The sequence below is a fragment of the Camelus dromedarius genome, chromosome 3 (assembly GCF_036321535.1).
Source record: "Camelus dromedarius isolate mCamDro1 chromosome 3, mCamDro1.pat, whole genome shotgun sequence".
NCBI classification, from domain to species: domain Eukaryota; kingdom Metazoa; phylum Chordata; class Mammalia; order Artiodactyla; family Camelidae; genus Camelus; species Camelus dromedarius.
In genome coordinates, this window is record NC_087438.1 from 36,234,992 (window position 1) to 36,258,561 (window position 23,570).

Consider the following 23,570-nt stretch of genomic DNA (forward strand, 5'->3'; position numbering starts at 1 on the left):
CCAGAGTCAAATGTAAGATTTTAAACAAAGGAACACATAGCCCAAAGCCAAGAGACTTTTCCTACAACCATTAGCATATATGTTAAAAGGACGAAGTTAACTTGTGTGGTTTGTGGGTGTATTTTGACTCACTGAATATTTAGATAAAAATTGCGATGTGAAGACACAAATCGAGCAGTTCAGACTTCCTTCCAGGTGGGATTGTGACTTTCACACACTGCTACTCAGCAACGTCAGCAGGCAGCAGTGGGGTGGCTTCACGCTTCACTGTGACAAGGACAGACTCCAGCAGAGTGTGGGCACAGACAGGCCACAAGATGGCACAGCACCTCTCTCCTTGACTGGTCCCTTGGCATCCCAATTGTTAAAAAATCCACTGGGAGGTAAGATGCTGGGATTCCAGAAATCATCTCAGTAAACCTAGAAACTGGTAAATGAATCTGCCATCTCTGAGTCTATTCTATATGTGATTAAGGCCAAGACAGTGTATAGCTTTTCTTCTAAATCCTATTCCATTATGCTAAATGAGCATTTAAAAAGCCACAGAACCCTCAAAAAGTATCTAGTTTACACAAAGCCCCAACACCAGTAATGATAAATACTGTTACCTCAAACATTATGACATCAAATGGTAGTGACCACACCCCAAGAAAATTTGAGTAAGAATTTATTAAATTTACTTAAAGGACTAGAGCTGATATATGAGAACATGTACAGTAACATTTAGAGTTATGTCAACATAAAAACAACAGCTGTGGTTATGAGTAGCACATGCAATTCACTGCAAAAGTAAAAATACATATAAGAGTCTCTCCAGATAAGCCTGCTATATATGAAGTTAGATTAGGTGGGGGTAAAACAGCAAGCAAACGTGAAAGAATTGCACTTACAAGTAAACAGGACATAGCTAGGATATAAAGAGGAGACATACCTAATGCTGATCGCTGTACTGCAGTCCTAGCAAATTGCACACTTACTTTTAGAGTATACTATTAAATATACATATACATTAAGACTAAAGGATTTTCAAATATCCATCTTTAAAATACCCCCTTATTTCTGACACATCATGTTATTCATGTAACAGCATTTTAAACATGTAGTTATTCTCAAAGCTTATGTTTAAGGGATAATAGATCTGTAACATCTATCACCATTGATTGGCCCTAAATATATTTTTATCATGATCTATCAACTTTAAAAAACAACTGGGTAATGAAGTTAAATTCATCTGCTTTAATGAACTACTGACTACCAAAAGGCTTTAAAAATTTAGGAACAAACAGGTGACAGAAGAGCTCACTCAGAGCTGCCTTCTTAAAAATTTTTAATGTAATCAACATATACTAGAATATCATGTGCATACACATACTCATGGCATATAATGAAAAAATAGACTAAGCCAAAAGATACTACACTTGGCTTTAGAAAGTTTTGTTTTGACTTACATTTACATTTCGTTTATAAACCGCCAGAAAAGGAACTGCTATCAAGAAACCATCTAAAGAATTACGTTGTAAACTTGGTATCTTCTTTGAAATCTATGACAATGCCTAATTTTACGCTAAACCTAAATATCTTGCCATTTGATGACTTCCTATTCTCTTAATTTACAAAAAAGTGCAAAAAATTATTTTAAAGTAATCTTACCTGGGTAATAGAATGTAACATGACCTACAATAGAAAGTTATCCCAGTATCTTTTTAATAATTGAACTTTAAGTTTTATATAGCTTATTATTTTGACACTTTACCCATTTCAACAAAATAAAACTACCAAAACACAAGGGTATAGTTCTAGAAATCTGTTCTTAAAACCAAACAGGAGGAAAATGGTGTGGAATATAATAGGATAGAGGAAGAGTTCTCCCACTTGGTCAACCCATGAGTTAGTAAATATTTTAGGGAATTCTAGTATGTACTTACTCTACACCTAAATTCATGTCATGAATTTAACTAGTTAACTACGTGGTAGAAAAAAGTCATTTTCAATTGTGTTATTTATAAAGCTGTTTCTATTTGAATTTGAACTTTCATAAATAAATATTTTAAAAGTATATTTCAACTTCATTAACCTTTAACTTCAAAATAAACTAGGGTCACTGGGTGACTTCATGTGTAAAAAAAAAAAATCTATCAAAGAAAAAGGCTGAAATTAAATGAATAATTAAACGAACAGATATGAACACAAAACATGTAAATGATTTTGCTTTTTCCCTTGCTTCTACTCATATGTTGGATATGTTCCCCAGTGCTGAATGACTCATCTTATAAAAGAATTAAATTTTTAGCTTTTAATGGAAGTCTAATAGTTTTCCAACAGTTATTCAGCTTCCTGCCTTTATTAGAGCCGGGGGTAGGATACCAAAGACACCAGTAACCAACAGTCAAATTACAGTAACAGTGTATGTAACATATGCTTGATTGTTATTTTTTTAATCTTATAAGGGGCAACTGCAGTGAATTAGCTTCATCCACAAAGAAGCTGTTTTCTGATGTGCTAGTATTACTTTCAATTTTTGGATACTAAACATTTAATGAGTAATAAATCCACTATCTTAAACACAGACTGATGTTCACATAGATAAACTGGATTTCTCTGCCTGCCTAAAATACAATTCCCATGTATCAAAACACAGATTATTCTAACACATATGCCTTAGGAAAGTAATTTTGTACTTAAAACAGGTTTCATGATTGCTTTTCTTTTGAGGCAAAGATGTATGTTACATATATTCTTTTCCTGAGTGAATCTTTGCACAGTGACCATTTATCCATTTAATATGTCTCAAGTGCTCTTGTGGCTGGGGGGATTCACTCACTGCACCATGTTCTATACAAGTTTCAACACACAAATTTGCTTATCCTTTCTTAAATGACTCTTCATTCTCATTCCCTTAGATCATGAGTTCACATTTTATAACTGCCCACCCCCCACCCCCATCACAATCTTCACACTAAAATGTTCTTCACAACACTGATATTTGTTAGGAGGGAGATTACTGCTAAATGTGGTTACCATAACGTGACTGCTTGTTTCGAGGAAATGAGAAATGTGTATAAATTTTTTGACATTTAGCAAGATAAATCTTGTCCTGATTTGGACCAGCCTCTGATGACCAAATTAAATAATAGTGATGCCATTAACCTGTAGTGTGTGTGAGTTTGAGGTTTCCTCTGCCCCTACTTGACTTCCTTGTGCCTAATTTTCCCCATCTACTTCTAATTCTGACATACTACCAGTCTTGTATTTGTTTTGCCTAAAGTAGAACTGGCTATATCAGAATAAAGCATCTGCTGTGTCTCACAAAGACCATATGAATGAAAGAACTGTGAACAGTATTAGGAAAGCATATAAAGGATAAAGTGAAGTAGAGCAGGAAGTCTAATGTGAACAATATTAATGAGAGAGTATTGAGTACAATTTGATTTCACCTGTAAATGTGTACTAATTTTTCTCAGTCTTTTATTCTTCAATAACTTCTACAAACTATTTTAAGTTGGCCTGGTTCCTGTAACTTAAATATGACAGAAAAACAAAACCTATTTTCTCCAAACTTACTTGACAGCAGTAGTCAACCACATGATTTATGACAACTTCTTCTTACTCAGCTCCTAGTGTTGGCTCCTGCTTCCTCGTCAAACGTAGTGGGTAGGGATAACCTAAATGCGAAATTGAGTTTAGTGCTAAACTCTGGAGGCCTGACTGACTTCTCCCCTGAAGAAAAGAACATGTGGGAAAGAGGTTTAAAATATTCCTAAATCACCATGTAGAACTGTTTCACCTACCTCAGAACTGGCAGACATTAAAATACTATCTTTTCATTAAGTGCCTCTACAATAAGGATGTTTGCTAACTGTGATACTTACTAACATCAATATGTACATTTTTTGGGTGGTGGTTTGTTTGTTTTTGGTGAATACTGCCCAAGTCCTCTAACTTAGTCTGCTTCAAACACCTACTAGAAAAAAAAAGAAAAATTTCAGTCTAGGCCTACTTAAAAATGAAGCATATTAAGTTAAAACACGTTTTAAGCTGAAAACATATTGCATAAAGTGCTTCATTAACCAAATTACCAAATTCTCTGAAGTTTTAACAAGAGTCAATAATATTTATATACACATATAGAAAAGTGTTAACAATTTAAACCTTTACAAATGGCAAAGAATTTTTTAAATGTTTAAGACAGTTTGTCACGTTCATTCCTTTTATCTGGACGTTCTGCTGAGTCTGTGAAATGAATCTTCAGAGGCTGTCAAAAATGATAGAAAGCTAATTTGTGAAAATTTTACCTAAGTGTTGATTATATAATACTCAAAAACTAATATTTTTTGTTTGCCAAATTAAAACTCTAGGATTCCTTTTCTCCAGTAACTGGCAGCATCATTACCAATGAAGAGAACTAATTAATATTTTATATGTTGATATGCTTATGAGTGAGCAGATTTTTCTTTGTCAGACAACAAAAGCTGTACTCATTAACTGCACCAGCTGGGCTCCTTTTTAAATTATGTTGTCAGCTGAAGTAGAGGATCTAGATGTTGCTCCTTTATTTTTTCATTCTCCCTAAGCCACTTTATTTGATGACTATTCTCCTTAAAATCAGTACAGCTAAGTTTATTACTGCTTTTAATTTAAATACCCTCTGTTTTGTACATGGCAAAACATGAAGTTTCATTTTATAAATTTCAGACAAGCTTTGTTTTTCTTCAGTGCAAACATCCTGAAACAGCACAAGTCATTCAGCTATTCAGAGGATGAAGTCAGTTTATGTAGTGCTTAAAGTAGAATCCCAGATACTCTGGGAAGGACAGTACATTTTTGTCCTTAAGGGCAAATGATCATCTTCAGTGAGTGAAGATTATTCGATCTGAAATCACAGATGAAATATTTTTAGCTTTAATTTACAGGTGCTGCTGAGCTGTAACAGGAGCTAGTCTTTCACTGAGGCATGTAGCCACCTTGTCTTACAGTCTGTGGTAAGTAACTTTTAGGCATTCCTTCATCAATTGCAGCCTCCATTCCAATGGTTTCAAATATCTCTAATTGCCCCTCAGTGCCTGGACCAAAAGCATCTGCTGCAGAAACTTCCTGAAACATTTTCATTTGCCCAGATCCACAGGGCTGTGAAATATGATCTGAAATCTGCTGCTGTTTAAGTCTAACAAAATCTTCTTCATTGACTGATGAAACTTGCATTGACCTTTCAAAATGTGAAATATCTGGACTGGTTTCATGTTGACTGCAGTTCTGTTTGAAATACTGTTGCCTGGGCAAAATGCCATCACTGCCATCTACATTATCTACCAGCTGCAGATCTTCTGGCCGTTCTTCGGAATCTAACAAGGGCTGAGTGGACTCGGATCTTGAAAAGACTTGGACTGATGGTACCTGGTGTCTGTAGCCACTATGTACCACAGTGGAGTACTGGACAGTGCTCGAAGTGTTCTGTGCAGATTCATTTTCATCACTGCTAGAAATGCTTGGCCTAGAAGATGACATGCATGAAGACCCTCCAATACCACTGCTGTGTCCCTCAGTATTAATTTTTTCCTTCTTGAATAGGTCCAATGATTTCAGATCTTCTGGAAAAGGCTTTTTGTCATTTGCTTCTATTTCCACAACACTTACATCAGTGAAATTGCCATCTGGATACATTTGATCTTTTGAATTAAAATGCTGAGAGAGAGAAAAAATGGATTACCACCTATGGCGCAAGTTCATTTATATGTATGGCATGCATTAGTTAAAGCCACATAGCTAATACATCTCTGAAATGTCTCAGTAACTTTTAAAGGTGCAGAGATAATCTAAGTAAATCACTGCCAACTACCAGCATTACGGATACTGTGAAATGATTCTGATTTTAAGAAGTATGAATTAGGCTGTATTTCCTCAGAATTCCAAATCAATATTGTTGGTGTTATATAGTTTGATAAGCTAAAGGTCTAGAAATAGTATTTCATATTTCATGCCTAGACTAGGCATCTAGGGTTAATTGGATAGAAAAACAAGGAAACATTAAGAAAAATCAAACTCAAATGACTAAAGTTTCATATAATACAAAGCACACAATACATTTCAACCTGTTCCTGTACAATTCAAGGATTGTCAGAAGGTAGTAAGTCATTTTCCCTTTAGGGAAGTTCAAAGAACTTAATGTAGGTTTCTAGAAGTCACTTAATCAGTATTAAAATAGTAGACTTTAAATTTAATTGTAATACCCAATCTAAAATGCTTGCCTTACAACAGAATTATCACACAGCAGTATTTAAAACACTTTCAGTTTTCAACTTGTGAGCTCAATAAAATATTTTTAATGTATACTAAATAGAACCAGGAATATAAGGACAAATATGCTAAAGTGATAATAAACTTCTAGAATGTGTACATATTTTAAATTTTGGCTAAAATTCTTATTTAGTTTTGTTTTCGTCCACTTTTTGATTCAGTCTGATTATATTTTGCTTGACTTCTACAAATATATCCTAATATGCTTGTGTATTACAAACAAGTCAAATATTTTATCTTACCCTTAGAGGTGTATGAGGTGACCACTGGGCAATATGACTCTTTGAAGGATCTGGAACATTAGGCCAAATGTGTTTTTTAATTCTGGAGAAAAAACAAATATGGCATATGTAGAGTCACATTTAATAAACAATGAATAGTCCCTGTATCTAAACATAATCATCTAAAAATCTTAAAATCAAATCAAGAAACAAAAAATACCTACTGTACCCCAAGGCCAACCAAAACTTTATTTTTCTTGTAACCAATAGAAAAATACTGTTAAAAATGCATAAGGATCTTAATCCTTATCCTTAAAGAAAAACTATTTACAAGGCTGAAGCTGGTAATCAGTATTCAATTCAAAAAAAATCTCTGAAATCAAATTCTTCAATAAAAACCACTTAAACTTCAGCCAGGTCACAAAATGTTATGGTACATCCCCTCTCAAAAATTAAAAAAAAAAAAAAAAAAAAGCAAAAATATTCAATTCCCAACTAAAAGAGTTCAAATAACAAATCAATTCTCACATGGGTACCAGATAAAATATGATAAATCTGATTTTTCACATGGAAGAAAGGCTAACAATATTAAAAATAATTCAATATATCCTCCATCATCAAAAGCCTATTTAAGTATGTTTTCCTTAACATAGTTCCTAGCCCAGTGTTAGCGGTCCACAAGTGTACATAAGTATATATGAAGTAAGTCATCTTGAGAATAAGTTCAGATAAAAAATAAAGATGAGTGATAAGATCCTAATACACTGACTCTCCTGCAGGAACAACTATAAAATTTAAACATAATAAAAATTAATATAGGACAGGTCAAGATGGTGGAGTGGTAGGACCATGAGCTCGTCTCTCTTCACGAATACAATGAAACCACAACTGACTACTAAACAATCATCGGAAAAAAGACTGGAACATAGCAAAAGAAGACCTTCTTCAACTGAAAACAGAAAGAGGGAACCGCAGTGGGGCGGCAGGAGGGGTGTGCTCACGGTATAATTGGGCCCCATACCCCTGGAGTGGGCGACCCAGAAGCTAAAGAATAATTAAAATGCATGCAATATATTGTATATGTGCAGTCAAACTGTAACAATTCTACCTAATAAAACTGAAAACTGAAAAAAGAAAAAGCAATAAAGTTGACAACCTAGATGAACTGACCAATCAAAGGGTTAATTCTTTGAAAGACACCAATTACCAAAACAGACTGAAAAAGAAAGCTTCAACTGCCCTGTATTTAAAAGAAATTCAGTTTTTAATTAAAAATCTCCCCACAAAGAAAACAGCAGGCTCAGGTGGCTTCATTTGTGAATTTTATCAAACATTTAAAGAGGAAATAATGTCAATCCCACACTAACTCCCAGAAATTAAAGGTAACATGTCCCCATTAATTTTATGATGCCATTCATTTTATGAGATAATCAGTATTATCCTGATTCCAAAACTAGACAATGACACTGCAAAAAAAGGGGAGAGACCAATATCACCCATGAACGTAAAAATTAACACACTGAATACAGCAAAGTTCAAGGAATGCAAGGTTTAACATCTGAAAACCAATGAATAAAATACACATTTATGAAAGGAGAAAATCGTAACAGATGCAGAAAAAGAATGACAAAATTCAACACCTATTCATACCAAAAACTCTTAGCAAAATAGAAATAGGAGAACTTCTTCAACTTATAGCTGACGTAACATGGAATGGTGTAAGACTGAATGCTCTTCCCCCTAAGATCAGGAATAATGGAAAGATGTTGGTTCTCATCACTTCTATTCAAGATTATACTGAAGGTCTCAGCCAGTACTATAAGAACTACAAGTACAAAGACTGGAATAACTATCTTTACTTGCAGGCAGCATAACTGTATCTACATGTAGAAAAGCCTAAGAAATGCCAAAAATGATTAGAGTAAATTAATTTATCAAGATCTAAGTATATAAGATCAATATGTTTATAAAAAATTAATTTATGTGACTTATGAACATGTAAACTCATATTCCTATTGCATTTTCCCCTAAATTGATATACAGATTCAACAGAATTCTAATCAAAATTCTAACTTTAAAAGAAAATTTATAAGCTGATATTATCATTTATATGAAAAGGCAAAGAACTTAGCCAAAAATAATTTTGAAAAAAATTAATTCTAAATAATCATAGACATAAAGCTAAAATGATTAAACTCCTAGAGGGAAATACAGGAGAACAAATCTGTGACATTAAGTTAGGCAAAGATTTCTTCTATGGAACATAAAAAGCAAGAACCACAAAAAAAAATCTGATGAAATGGACTTTATCAAAATTAAACACTTTTGCTTTTCTAAAGTCACAGTTAAAAAAACCAAAAAGGCAAGCCACAGGCCAAAATTTTCAAACATATTTGACAAAATTTTGTAACCAGATATATAAAGAACTCTTTCAATATTGCCAACCACCCAATTTAAAAATAGACAAAAGATTTCAAAAGACACATCACAAAAAACAATATATAAGTAGCACATGAAAAGATCTATTACTAGTTATCAGGGAAATGGAAATTATAACCACAATGAGATAGCACTACAAACCTATGGGAAAAAAAATGGCTAAAACTAAAAACTCTGACAGTACCAAGTATTGGGGATGATATGAAACAAATGGAACTCCCACATTGCTGGTGGGAATACAAAAGGTACAGTCACTTTGAAGAACAGTTTGACAGTTTCTTATAAAGTTACATATGCACTGATCATATAACTCATCAATCCCACTACTAGGTATTTACTCAAGATACACACAAAAAGATTTGTATGTGAATGTTTGTAGCAACATTATGCATAACAGCCCAAAATCAAAGAAACAACCTTAAGTTTCATAACAGATGTATGGATAAACAAATTTTGATATATCTGTACTAAAGAATACTATTCAGCAATAAAAAGGAGAAAAATATTAGTATATGTGACGTGGATAAGTCTCAAAAATATGCCAAATGACATCATACACATATTATATGCAAAAGATTACATGCTGTTTGATTCTATATACGTGAAATCCTAGGAAAGGCAAAAATTACAACCACAGGAAGCAAATCAGTGATTGCCTGGGACCAGAGGTTGAGGAAGAGGACAGACCACAAAACAGAACGAGGAACTTTTTAGGTGATGGAAATATTCTCTATCTTGATTGTGGTGGTAGTTATACATTTGTATATAGTTACAAAACTTTATCAAACTGTACACTTAAAATGGATGAATTTTATTGTGTGTAAATTATAAATCGATAAAGATGAGGAGAAATGCAAGAATATGAATAAGAGTACTTACAGGTCTCGCTTATTAAAGCAGAACAATACTCCCAAAAGTGTTGTCAATAGGAATGCTAAGCAAACCGGCACAACTATAGCTTCAATTTCTCCTTGAGCTAAAAAACAGCAAGGGGTAAGAAGGAAAATAATTGTTGATACACATGCTAAACAGAAATAATGCAGCTTCACAACCAGACTGCTGTTTAAAAGGTGAAATACCATCCCAATATTTTTTTACAACCTTTTCAAACTTAAAGGTGTTTCTCTCCTCCCACCTCTCCCCCTTGGGAAATCTTATCCTAACTCCTTACACCTTACACAGTAACCTGGCCACACAGTATGTGTAAAATATATGTTGGTTGGGGGAATAAAATGATTAGTTCAGTTACTGGATAGATCATATACCTTGTAAGAGCTTTCAAACCTAACCATTTATTACATTTATGATCTGCACTCAGCAGACTCTTAGCAAAAATTTACCTTTGAGTTCTATGAGTACTGGGTAGAACTGAAAAAGTTGTAAAACAATCTCAATAACTGAACTACAAACGTCACCTTCTACAAGGAATATAAATGTAAAATTCAGGCAAAAATTTTAATAGTTATTTACTATTTCCAAAAAGATTATATATCTGACATAGAGCTAAGAATTATAGAAGAATCTTAATAGGTACAAAGAGTGACAAAAGAATATCATCATCTAAAAAGCAACAAGCCTAAGATTCCTAAATATCACACGAATCCTTTCTGCATTTAAGAGGGTTTATTAATCAAATGAATCACTAATTGGGATAATTTATATTAGAGGTTTTTATTGCATTTTAACATTTTTTATTGATTTATAATCATTTTACAATGTTGTGTCAAATTCCAGTGTACAGCACAATTTTTCAGTTATACATGAACATATGTATATTCATTGTCACATTTTTTTTCTGTGAATTACCATAAGATCTTGTATATATTTCCCTGTGCTTTACAGTATAACTTGTTTATCTATTCTACAATTTTAAAATCCCGTCTATCCCTTCCCATCCTCCACCCCTTGGGAACCACAAGTTTGTATTCTATGTCTATGAGTCTATTTCTGTTTTGTATTTATGCTTTGTTTTTTTGTTTTTGCTTTTTAGATTCCACATATGAGTGATCTCATATGGTATTTTTCTTTCTCTTTCTGGCTTACTTCACTTAGAATGACATTCTCCAGGAACATCCATGTTGCTGCAAATGGCATTATGTTGTCGGTTTTTACGGCTGAATAGTATTCCATTGTATAAATACACCACCTCTTCTTTATCCAGTCATCCGTTGATGGACATTTAGGCTGTTTCCATGTCTTGGCTATTGTAAATAGTGCTGCTATGAACATTGGGGTGCAGGTGTCATCCTGAAGTAGGGTTCCTTCTGGATATAAGCCCAGGAGTGGGATTCCTGGGTCATATGGTAAGTCTATTCCTAGTCTTTTGAGGAATCTCCACAGTTTTCCACAGTGGCTGCACCAAACTGCATTCCCACCAGCAGTGTAGGAGGGTTCCCTTTCTCCACAGCCTCTCCAGCATTTGTCATTTGTGGATTTTTGAATGATGGTCATTCTGACTGGTGTGAGGTGATTCCTCATTGTAATTTTGATTTGCATTTCTCTGATAATTAGTGATATTGAGCATTTTTTCATGTGCTTATTGATCATTTGTATGTCTTCCTTGGAGAATTGCTTGTTCAGGTCTTTTGCCCATCTTTGGATTGGGTTGTTCGGTTGTTTCTTATTAAGTCCTATGAGCTGCTTATACATTCTGGAGATCAGGCCTTTGTCGGTTTCATTTGCAAAGATTTTCTCCCATTCCGTAGGTTGTCTTTTTGTTTTATTTATGGTTTCCTTTGCTGTGCAGAAGCTTGTAAGTTTAATTAGGTCCCATTTGTTTATTCTTGCTTTTATTTCTTCTAGGAGAAAATTTTTGAGATGTATGTCAGATAATGTTTTGACTATGTTTTCCTCTAGGAGGTTTATTGTATCTTGTCTTATGTCTTTGATCCATTTTGAGTTGATTTTTGTGTATGGTGTAAGGGAGTGTTCTAGCTTCATTGGTTTACATGCTGCTATCCAGTTTTCCCAACACCATTTGCTGAAGAGACTCTCTTTATTCCATTGTATATTCTTGCCTCCTTTGTCAAAGATGAGTTGATCAGAAGTTTGTGGGTTCATTTCTGGGCTCTCTATTCTGTTCCATTGGTCTATATGTCTCTTTTTGTACCAATACCATGCTGTCTTGATGACTGTAGCTCTATAGTATTGTCTGAAGTCTGGGAGAGTTATTCCTCCAGCCTCTTTCTTTCTCTTCAGTAATGCTTTGGCAATTCTAGGTCTTTGATGGTTCCATATGAATTTTATTATGATTTTTTCTAGTTCTGTGAAATATGTCCTGGGTAATTGGATAGGGATTGCATTAAATCTGTAGATTGCCTTGGGCAGTGTGACCATTTTAACAATATTGATTCTTCCAATCCAAGAGCATGGGATATCCTTCCATTTTTTAAAGTTCTTCTTTAATTTCCTTCATCAATGGTTTATAGTTTTCTGTGTATAATTCTTTCACCTCCTTGGTTAGATTTATTCCCAGATATTTTATTACTTTGGGTGCTATTTTAAAGGGGATTGTTTCTTTACTTTCTTCTTCTGTTGATTTATCGTTAGTGTAAAGAAATGCAACTGATTTTTGAACGTTAATTTTGTAACCTGCTACCTTGCTGAATTCTTCAATCAGCTCTAGTAGCTTTTGTGTGGACCTTTTAGGGTTTTCTATATATAGTAGCATGTCATCAGCATATAATGACACTTTTACCTCTTCTTTTCCAATTTGGATCCCTTTTATTTCTTTCTCTTGCCTGACTGCTGTGGCTAGGACTTCCAGGACTATGTTGAATAGGAGTGGTGATAGTGGGCATCCTTGTCTTGTCCCAGATTTTAGTGGGAAGCTTTTGAGTTTTTCACCGTTGAGTACTATGCTGGCTGTAGGTTTGTCATATATAGCTTTTATTATGTTGAGATATGTTCCCTCTATACCCACTTTGGTGAGAGTTTTTATCATAAATGGGTGTTGAATTTTATCAAATGCTTTTTCTGCATCGATTGAGAAGATCATGTGGTTTTTGTCCTTTCTCTTGTTGATATGATGTATTACACTGATTGATTTGTGTATGTTGAACCACCCTTGTGTCCCTGGGATGAACCCCACTTGGTCATGATGTATAATCTTTTTTCTGTGTTGTTGGGTTCTATTTGCTAATATTTTGGTGAGGATTTTGGGATCTATGTTCATCAGTTATATTGGCCTGTAATTCTCTTTTTTTGGTGGTGTCTTTGCCTGGTTTTGGTATCAGGGTGATGGTGGCTTCATAGAATGAGTTTGGGAATATTCCCTCCTTTTCAATCATCTGGAAGAGTTTGAGAAGGACTGGTATGAGTTCTTCTTTGTATGTTTGGTAGAATTCCCCGGTGAAGCCATCCGGTCCTAGGCTTTTATTTGTAGGGAGGTTTTTAATTGCTATTTCTATTTCATTTCTAGTAATCAGATTGTTCAAGTGGTCAGTTTCTTCTCGATTCAGTCTTGGTGGACAGTATGTTTCCAGAAACTTGTCCATCTCCTCTAGGTTATCCAGGTTGGTTCCATATAGTTTTTCATAATATTCTCGTATGATATTCTGTATTTCTATTTTATTTGTTGTAATTTCTCCATTTTCCTTTCTTATTTTGCTAATTTGTGCTCTTTTTTCTTCTTTGTGAGTTTTGCCAGAGGTTTGTCAATTTTATTTACTTTTTCAAAAAACCAGCTTTTGGTTTGGTTGATTTTTTCTATGGTCTTGTTAATCTCTATTGCATTTATTTCCTCCCTAATCTTTATAATTTCCTTCCTTCTGTTGCCTTTTGGGGCTTTTTGTTCTTCTTTTTCTAATTCATTCAGCTGGTTGGTTAAATTGTTTATTTGAGATTGTTCTTCTGTTTTGAGGAAGGCCTGTATCGCTATAAACTTCCCTCTTAGCACTGCCTTTGCTGTGTCCCATAGATTTTGAGTGGTTGTGCTTTCATTGTCATTTGTCTCAAGGTATTTTTAAATTTCAGCTTTGATTTCCTCATTGACCCATTTTTTTTTTAATAACATAGTTTAATCTTCATGCTTTCCTTTTTTTCTCCTTTGTTTCTCTGTTGTTGATTTGTAGTTTCATGGCATTGTGGTCAGTAAAGATGCTTGAGATAATTTCTATCTTCTTAAAATTGTTGAGGTTTCTTTTGTGCCCAAGTACATGATAAATCCTGGAAAATGTTCCACGTGCACTTGAAAAGAATGTATATCCTATTTTTGGGGGGTGTAATGCTCTGAAAATATCCACGAAATCTAATTTGTCTATTGTATCATTTAATTTCTCTGTTGCCTTATTTATTTTCTGTCTGGAAGATCTGTCTAGTGTTGTTAATGTGGTGTTAAAATCTCCAACTATGATTGTATTCCCATCAATATCCCCCTTTATCTCTGTTAGTAATTGTTCTATGTACTTAGGTGCTCCTGTATTGGGTGCATATATATTAACAAGTGTAATATCCTCATCTTGTATCACTCCTTTAATCATTATAAAATGTCCTTCTTTATCTTTATGGCCTTTGTTTTAAAGTCTATTTTGTCTGAAAGTAGTACTGCAACACCTGCTTTTTTGGCTTTTCCATTTGCATGGAATATCCTTTTCCATCCTTTCACTCTCAATCTCTATGTGGCCTTCTCCCTAAAGTGGGTCTCTATGCAGCATATTGAAGGTTCTTGCTTTATTATCCAGTCTGCCACTCTATATGTCTTTTGACTGGAGCATTTAATCCATTAACATTTAAGGTAATTAATGATAGACGTGTGTTTATTGCCATTTTGAACTTATCTTTGCAGTTGGTATTTCCTCTTTGTTCCTTTCTTCTTCCTTTTGTGGTTTGGTAATTTTTCTTTGTGTTATCATGGATTTTATTTAATTTTTGTGACTCCCTTGTAAGTTTTTGGCTTGTGGTTATCCTTTTTCGTAAATCTATTAGCCCCTTACTATAACTGTTTTTCTTAAACTGATAGTAACATAATCTCAAACCCATCTTACCAAGAACAAAAAATTTAAAAAAGAAAGAAAAAAAATATTCTATATATCCCTGCCTCCCTCTCCCACTCTCAATGATTTGCATGTCTTCTTTTATAATTTCATGCTTATTTTATTTGTAATTCTTGAGTTATCACCTTTCCAGTTGTGAGTTTCTCATTTCTGTAGCATCCTGCTCCTTTTCTATTTAGAGTAGACCTTTCAATATTTCTTTCAGCATGGGTTTAGTGTTGCTAAACTCCTGCAGCTTTTTCTTGTCTGTGAAATTCTTTCTCTCTCCTTCTATCCTAAAGGATAGCCTTGCTGGATAAAGTATCCTACGCTGCATCTTTTTTTCATTCAGGACTTTGAATATATCTTGCCACTCCCTTCTGGCCTGTAGTGTTTGTGTAGAAAAATCAGCTGAGAGCCTTATGGGGGTTCCCTTGTAACTTATTCTTTGCTTTTCTCTTGCTGCCTTTAGAATCATTTCTTTATCCTCGACTCTGGCCATCTTGATTATGATATGTCTTAGTGTGGGTCTGTTTCGGTTCTTCCTGTTTGGGACCCTCTGAGCTTCCTGTACTTGGATATCTGATTTCTTCTTTAAGTTTGGGAAGTTTCCAGTCATGATTTCTTCAAAAACCTTTTCAATCCCCATTTGTTTTTATTTGTTTATCTTGTAGCTCTTCTGATTGGGTGCTTTCTATTGTCCTGTCTTCTGGGTCATTAATTCATCCCTCTGCATTATCTAGTTGGTTTTGCACAGCTTTTAGATCATTCCTCATCTCAGTCAATGAGTTTACCCATTCTACTTGGCTCTTCTTTATAGCTTCAATTTCATTTTTGACATATTTTATATCTCTAAACACTATCTCTTTTAGTTCCTTCAGCACTTTGATCACTCCTTTTTTGAAATCTTGATCTAGTAGGCTATTGATGTCTATTTCATTGATCGTTCTTTTAGGGGATTTCTCTTCTTCTTTTAATTGGGAATGGTTTCTCTGCTTCTTCATCTTGCTCATATGTCTCTGGTACTGTGGCTTATGGAGTATCAGTTATCTATTGTGGTCCTTAGAGGAGTTTATTTATCTGTCTAATGCCTATGTAGGAATAAAACTTAAAAAGTAAAAAAAAGAAAAAAAAAAAGAATTTTAAAAGGGAGAAAAAAAGGTTTGAACACTGTGTATAATCAATTATAGAAGCGCAGTTTGAATCGTACTAGCTTTCGAGTTGAGACGTCTTTTTTTTCCCTAAAATCCCTTAAAAAAAAAAAAGGAAAAAGATCCAAGTACAATATTTGAAACCTATTTATAATCTATAACAGGAGATCAAAACCAAAAGAAATGAAAATGAAATCAGGTGGATTTTGTTTTTAAGAAAATAATAATATAACTACATTAACAGAAAAATTTAAAAAGGAATTAAAACTAGACGCATATACAAATGTTTAGAAAGTAGAAATTAAAAAGGTAATAGAAAATATAACAGATAGAAAAAAGATATAGATATTTTAAGAGAAGGGAGGAAAAAAAAAAAGGCCTGAAAATAGTGTATAGTCAATTATAGAAGAGCAATTTGAATTAGACTAGCATTCGAATTGAGATCTTTTTAAAAACCCTCAAAAAAACTAAAAGGAAAAAAGATCCAAAAACGACACCTGAAACCCATTTACAATCAACAGGAGATTAAACCCAAAAGTGAAAATGCAATCAAGTGGATTCTCTTTTAAAAAACAATAATATAAAAGTACTTTAAGAGAAATACCCAAAAAGAATCAAAACTAGAAGCACACACAATTGTCTAGAAAGAAAAATTCAAAAAGGAACCAAAACTAGAAGCATACACAACCTTCCAGAAATTAGAAATCAAGAAGGTAATAAAAAATAGGACAAAAAAAAAAAAAGATATGATAAAGAGAATTCCAACAAAGGGGGAGGAAAAAAAGGCCTGAAAACAACGTACAATGAACCACTTAAGAGTAAATTGAAGCCGAACAGCAATCTGGTTGAGACGTCTCCCAAAAAGCTCCAAAACAGGACAAAAGAGGACAAAAACACATATTTGAAACCTGTGTACAATCAACAACAGACGATCAAAACCGAGAGAGAAAAATGACATGACGTGGATCTTTCAAACTAACAACTATACCATTTTAAAAGCAAAATTCAAAAGAGACCAAAACTGGGGGGATACGACTGTTTAAAAAGCAAAAATCAAAACGGTAACAGAGAATACAACAGGCAAAAACAGATCCAAAAAACTAAAAAACTAAAATGGGGAGGGGGTGTTCTCCTGGAGACTGTGTGCTCTTAATGAGAAGTCTTTCTGTCTTTGCCCTGTTTTGAGAGCTCGGCTTGTTGTTTCCAGAGGCCCTCTGTTGGCGCCCTCGTCCGTGCTGCTCCCAGTGCCTGTTGGCAAGCAGATCGTGCCCCCTCCCAGCACAAAGGGCCTGCCGGAAAGGCTAGGGGCGGTCACTCCGCAGCTCCGCGCCACCGTATGCTCTGCCCTGGGTTGGCGCTCTGCAGGTGGGCCCCGGGAAGACTGCGGAACAGCCCTGCCCCTGCTCCGTGTCCAAACTCAGCTCCTTGTTTGTTCTGAGGGCACGAACTTTGCGAGGCACCAGAGCAGAAGGATCCTATCTGATTCGGGATGCAAACAAGCCCACTGTCTGGCCTCTGAGGCTGCCTAGCCCCCAGGCGCGGATTCAGGTTTCGCCCCTGCCCCCACCTGGGTGCCAAACAATGGAGGATATGGCGGCTGTGCTTGAGCCACGCCTCTCCTCGCTGAAAAACTTCCCTGGGTTTTCAGAGATGAGGGTATGCACCCTTCCCCCCAGGGCACATCAGCCGTGCTGTATCAGGGAGGGCCCAGGTTGTTCTGCCCTGTGCACCCACTCATCCATGTTGTGTAGCCCCTGCAATCTCCCGGGGCTGCCTCAGCGCAGCCGTCCCCGTCCTCCACCCGGCTCAGGTGGCCTGTCCGGGACCCCAGCTCCCGGCTGGGGTCTCGGCCTGGATGTCTCAGGGACTCTGTGCCCGTTCAACCCAGTTCTGTCAGTCAAGGGCTACTCCGTACAGATCTGAGCCTCATAGGCTCCCCCTCTGTCCCGCTGGCTCCTCCGTTGGAGAGGGGGAGCCCCAGCGAACGAGCACCAGTCCTCCTTTGCCGCTCCCTCCCCGCGGGACCGGTCACGCATGGTTTTGCCTTTTTGTCTTCCTTCCTTTTTCCTACCAGATTTTTGGCGTTTTTGTCTTTTGAAGAGGACAATGTTCTGTTGGAGTTCTGCAGGTGCTCTGGTTGGCTGAGTGGGTCCGTAGATGTGAGTCTTGGTGTGTCTGTGGGAGAGGGTGAGCTACGTGCGTCCTACTACTCCGTCATCTTGGCCTCCTCCTCCTAGAGATTTTTTTCTTAATGGTTTATCTTATGGTTTTTTCTGGTTAACTCCTCCATCTGCCCTTTAGTTAGTCTCTTTACAGGAAAAATGTATGAAAGTAATACTAGTCATATACTATGCACTTAATCTTATCTTTCCACAACACATATCCCTTTGTAAGTAACTTACATCCTATAAAACCTAATAGAAATAAAGAAATCAGATCAAGACTTGGGAATAAACTACAGGCTGGCAAATATTAACTCGAGTTCTAAGCTTCTCATATATATATGCCAAATCAAATACAGGCATAACCTTTTCTTTATCAGTGCTGAACTTCTGCTTATTAAGTTTTCATGCCTTGGGATTTTGCTCACGCAGCTCTAAGATGCCTTCTTCTTCCTGTTTGTCCAAATCTTAATTTCAAGGCTCAAGTATTATCTCCTCCACTAATTCTTTGAAGGTTAAACTCCTTATGCATATATTTAAATTCCTGCTCTATTTACTGTCTCCATGGTTTAAACAGCTCTCCATTTGTTTTTGTTTACTTTTGTTGTATTTCTTCAACTAAGCTATAAGGTCCTTGGGAGCCAAGTCCATGCCACGTGAAAAAGCCATAATGGATCCATAAAACATAAAACAACAGAGGAAAAAGTAGATGATGAAGTAATACTAGTAAGTATGATCTCATTTTTGGAAAAAAAAATGTATGCCTAGAAAAGACTAGAAGGATATATAAATATGGTAAAGATTATTTTGGATGAGGGATTAGGAATGATTCTTCTTCCTCTTTGTATTTTACTGTATAGGATAATTAAAAGTTTTAAAGTTTATTTTTCTAAAGATCATGGCACAATATAGGTATCCCCCCACTTCTGGAAAGTTTGCATTACGCCACTAAGCTTTTACAAAAGATCTACAATTAGTACAATAACGGTACTACTATAGGTCTTTTGAAGTGGCTTAGTATGAACTTTCAGAAAGTGGGGGATACTCTTCACTTTATGCCATTTTGGCTTATGAAAGGTTTGATAGGTACACTCTGCTTTTGGATAGTGGGGGAAACCTGTATTTGTTACAGGTATATATATTTGATTAACATGTCACCACAAATCTTATCCCATAGACTACATTCATTATTGGCCATCAGACAAAGATCAAGATCTTTTAATATGTACTTTATGTGGTCACTTATTCATTTATTCTCTCATTCAACCAACAAGGAATATGTAACTTACTACTTATCATTCACTATGTGTGCTTGGGGGTGGTGGTTACAAATACAATTATAATAAAATAAGGTGATTTCTATAATGATTCAAAATGAACTAGTTACAGGAAAGAATGCAGTTTTGGTCTGCTTTCAGGAGGCTACAGGAAAGGCCAAAACAATGAGGTGAAGAAGGCAACACACTAGGAAGAGACACAAAGGTGGGGAAAATGATGAGAAGTTAAAGGTCAAAGAAGATTATGAAAGGGTAAGTACAAGCAGTATTAGAAGGCATGATCAACTGCACTTGATACTTGGCTTATGTAAGTGAAAAAGATACGAAATTTTACTACAATTGCATCTAAATTTCTGGCTTTGATGAAGAATTGGATGGTTGTGGCATGGAACAAATTAAAATGTATTTGGGAAGGGAAGAGAGGATGGCTGAAGTCACAGACAGGGAATTTGAATAGGCAGATAAGAAAATAGTCCCAAGAACAGAGCTCTGGAGAACATAAAACATTTAAAATGGCTGAAAAGGAGAAGGAAATATCAGAGAGGGAGGAGACTCAGGAGAGTGCTATTAGAAAAACAAACAAAAAGTGAGGAGAATCAAGGGAAGAGGCGGTTTCAAGGATGGAGAGGCCAACAATCAAATGCTGGAAGTCCAGGGGAAAAAAGATGACTAAAAAGCATGCACTGGATAGGGCAACTAAGAGGTCTTCTATGACTGACACTAGAGAGGTTTCAGTGGAATAGTGGATTGGAAGCCTAGTTTCAGCAAGTTAAAGACCGAGCTGGAGGTAGGGAAATGGAGACTGGAAGGGTGGACTAGTGCCAGCAACCTACCTATAAAAGGAAGAACGAGAGAAGAAAGAGACCACACCCAAGTTCTTTTTTGCCAGTAAAAAAAATGAACCTATTTAGAAAGTTAAACAAATTCTTTCGGGATTTACAGAGTATAGGTGAAATTAGTCAGAAATAGTGAAACAACAAAAAAGGTATGGAAAAATATTTTCTATAGCTGAAAGAACCAGATACAATAATATAAAAATCATAATTCATTAACACTTCATTTATATGATTCCAAAGATGCACTTTTAATAAAATTTTGGCATATAAATTAAGCCCATTTTTAGTCTCATTAAATTTTAAAAGGGAAAAAAGAAAGAAAAGATCAAACATCGTATTTCTTACCGAACTTTGGTGTAGTGAAAGTGAATTCTGGACCATCCTTCCCACCTTCGTCTGTGTACGCTGCCATTCGTACCATATACAGAGTGTCACTAGTCAAAGAGGACAGTGTATATTCTGTGTGGGAAGAATCCACATTCACAGCTGGAAGAAATCAGTAAGTGTGCTTTATTCAACTACTCCTGCTTGGTTTAGCCTATATTTGACAGTTTGAGAGTATTAAAAAGGAATCAAAATATATTTTACCAGAAAACAATGTTTCTTTAATAGGACCATGAAAGCAACCACAAGGCACATTCTCAGGTATCTCTTCTCTGAGGTTACTACACATATAACTATATTAACATACTATACTAAGATGTATAACATAAGAAGATGAGACAAATTAGTATTTAAAAGCTTAAGAGAAGACATATTATTAATAACTGATGGTTTCATTACCAGTTTCATTTCCAATGATGGTTCTATAAAATATAGTGTAATTTCTGATAAATCCATTCTGAACATCAACAGGAAGTTGGTCCCACTCTAAGACAGCTTCATTTTTCCCCACTTTTTTTGTCCGGACAGTAGGTCCTTTGGAAGGTGCTGAAACAGAACAAAGGTATTTGCTAACTGAAAATCATCAGAATTTAGTAAATTAGAACTTTGTAAAATTTCATCATCATCAAATTAAACATAATGAGACATATCCCTACTTAAAAGGGACAAAATGTCTTTATTAGTACAAGACTCAACATTTTTCAAAGAAAATAGGTTTGAACTTACGAGCTTGTTTAAGGTATGCCTTTATAGACTCAGGGCTTCCTGGCCCATCAGCATATACTGGAGTGACTGTTATCAGATAACATTTGCTCTCTGCTAAGTTTCCTAAAGTAAAAAGAGTAGATTAAGTATTTTTTTTCCTATAATAAAAAAATCTTGTCAATTCCATTATTTATTTTTATATTACAATTTCATGACCACTGAACTTTCCTTTTATTTTAAAAAAACCTGCAGCTTTTAAAGTAAGCACTGCCTTCTGTGTACTGGATCCAAGCTTAATAGAATAAGGTTTTAAAATTTATTTAAAAATACTTTTATTTTATGTTTATTACTTTTATTGCCAATACAGTGGATAAAAAATATATAGTCATTAAAAGTAATGACTGCATTTATATTCAGTACTTATAAAAACACTGATCTCAAATTACTCTGGATCTTAAAGTCTGATGACTTTTGTACATGTTATGTAATTCTCTGAGAACTGCCACTGAGCAAGATGCCACTAATTAGAGCTACAAAAAGGACTAATGGCTCTGGTTTGTAAGGTGACTGGAAAAAAAAGTAACTGGTGTTATTTCCCTGAGAAATTAACATAATTTTAAAAGAAAAACTATCTTAAATACTTTCTTTATAATCTCTCCAAGTTAACAGAGTAATCTATCTATTCCTTTAGCATATAATAGCAAAATATTTCTTTTTATACAGCAGGTTTGCTGTCTACATCAGAAAATGAGGTGTTTGTTTTACTGAAGTTTATAGCTTTAACAAGAACTTATATCTCCTTGACTAGTATTCATGCAGTCATACATGCTTCTTTGCCTCCTTAGAGTAACCTTCTTGGTAGTTCAGCATTATCGAGAAGATGAGCAATTTCCAAATCCTGCTGTAATGCAGCGACGTCCCTTGGGGCTGCAGGGCTCCGGGGCTGCACGGGGCACCTGCACAGCCAGCAGGTCTCCAGGGCCCGTGCTGTGCTCGTTTAGAAGATTCCCACTGTCCGGCTGTTACCAACCTGCTTTCTAGCTCTGCCTTGCTTTTAATTGGAAAAGGCTGATCAACTAGACAACCAAGGTTATTAAAATTATATTAAATAATAGGTTAATGAGGACCAAAAAGCCTATTTTACGAATAAAGCTTTTAAACTTTATGGTAGCTATATCTCTGTTAACAGCTTTTCTCTGACTAATCATACTATTTGCAGCTGAATTCTAATGGTTATCCTTCTTCACTAAAAAAACCACACAGAGTTCTTTGTTGTCTCTTTAAAATTGTTATATCACTTTAAGCCAGTTGATAAGTAGTACCTTACAATGAGAGCATCTCATTTTTGAGCTCTATAATATCATTACTTTCTGTCCTTCCAGCTTAGAAGACAAGCAAATCTGAGTTCTAGTTCTCCTTCCCTTGTTCAGCAGCTATATGAAGTTAATAAGCTATCCAGATACACTGTAGGAATTTTCTCACTGAAGGATGAGGGAGCTTAATCAGGTACAGAGAACATACCAGTTAGCAGCAGAGGTTGGATTATCTTTTATGTCTCTTAGTTTACAGTTCTGTGAGCATTCCTTTGATGATCAAAGTAATAGTGGAGTATAAAAAGAGGGTAGTATTAACCCCACTTTGCCCATCAACAAACCCTGCAGTTCAGAGAGGTTAAGGGTGACTTGCTGAGAGTCACAAATATAGTAAACAAGATAAAACTAGTAACTATGATAAACTGGAAGTCTTTTCAATGGACCACAAAGTGTACAAAGCAGAAAAGAATATGTAAAAGAAAAATCTGTTTGTTTGAAGAGTTAGAAAAAGGACATCAACTTAAATGTTTTTAGCTAGGTATACCTCTTAAATAGGTGCGATGTACAGTACCATCTTCTTGTTGCCAGTCTGGGATACAGGGTGATTTATCTGATAACACACACCACTCAAGTACATATCTGTTTACAGATTCATTTGGAGCAGTCCATTCTACCCAAAGCATGTTATCTTTGGGAAATGCTTTAAGATCCGTTACGGGGTGAGTAGCTTTAAAACAAAGTTTGAATACTGATATGATAAACAAACACTTAAAAATTTGAAATTCCAGTATTTTACATTCATTTCCATAACCATGTGGT

General features: G+C 35.3%; 1 protein-coding gene across 2 annotated transcripts in view; it reads right to left on the bottom strand.

The window, feature by feature from the left end:
• Positions 1 to 650: 650 nt before the first annotated feature.
• IL6ST (interleukin 6 cytokine family signal transducer) overlaps positions 651 to 23,570 on the bottom strand; it is a 50,866-nt gene continuing 27,946 nt past the window's right edge. The window contains exons 10-16 of one of the 2 annotated variants that reach the window (XM_010977759.3): positions 23,296 to 23,478; positions 21,460 to 21,561; positions 21,133 to 21,279; positions 20,695 to 20,835; positions 9,831 to 9,927; positions 6,534 to 6,615; positions 651 to 5,679 (exon numbers count right to left, since the gene is read on the bottom strand). In XM_010977759.3, the coding sequence (XP_010976061.1) occupies positions 4,942 to 5,679; positions 6,534 to 6,615; positions 9,831 to 9,927; positions 20,695 to 20,835; positions 21,133 to 21,279; positions 21,460 to 21,561; positions 23,296 to 23,478 (1,490 nt within the window). In that variant the 3' untranslated portion in view covers positions 651 to 4,941. Of the gene's footprint in view, positions 5,680 to 6,533; positions 6,616 to 9,830; positions 9,928 to 10,603; positions 16,031 to 20,694; positions 20,836 to 21,132; positions 21,280 to 21,459; positions 21,562 to 23,295; positions 23,479 to 23,570 lie in introns of those variants that run through there. The other variant, XM_064480699.1, reaches the window with a different exon arrangement.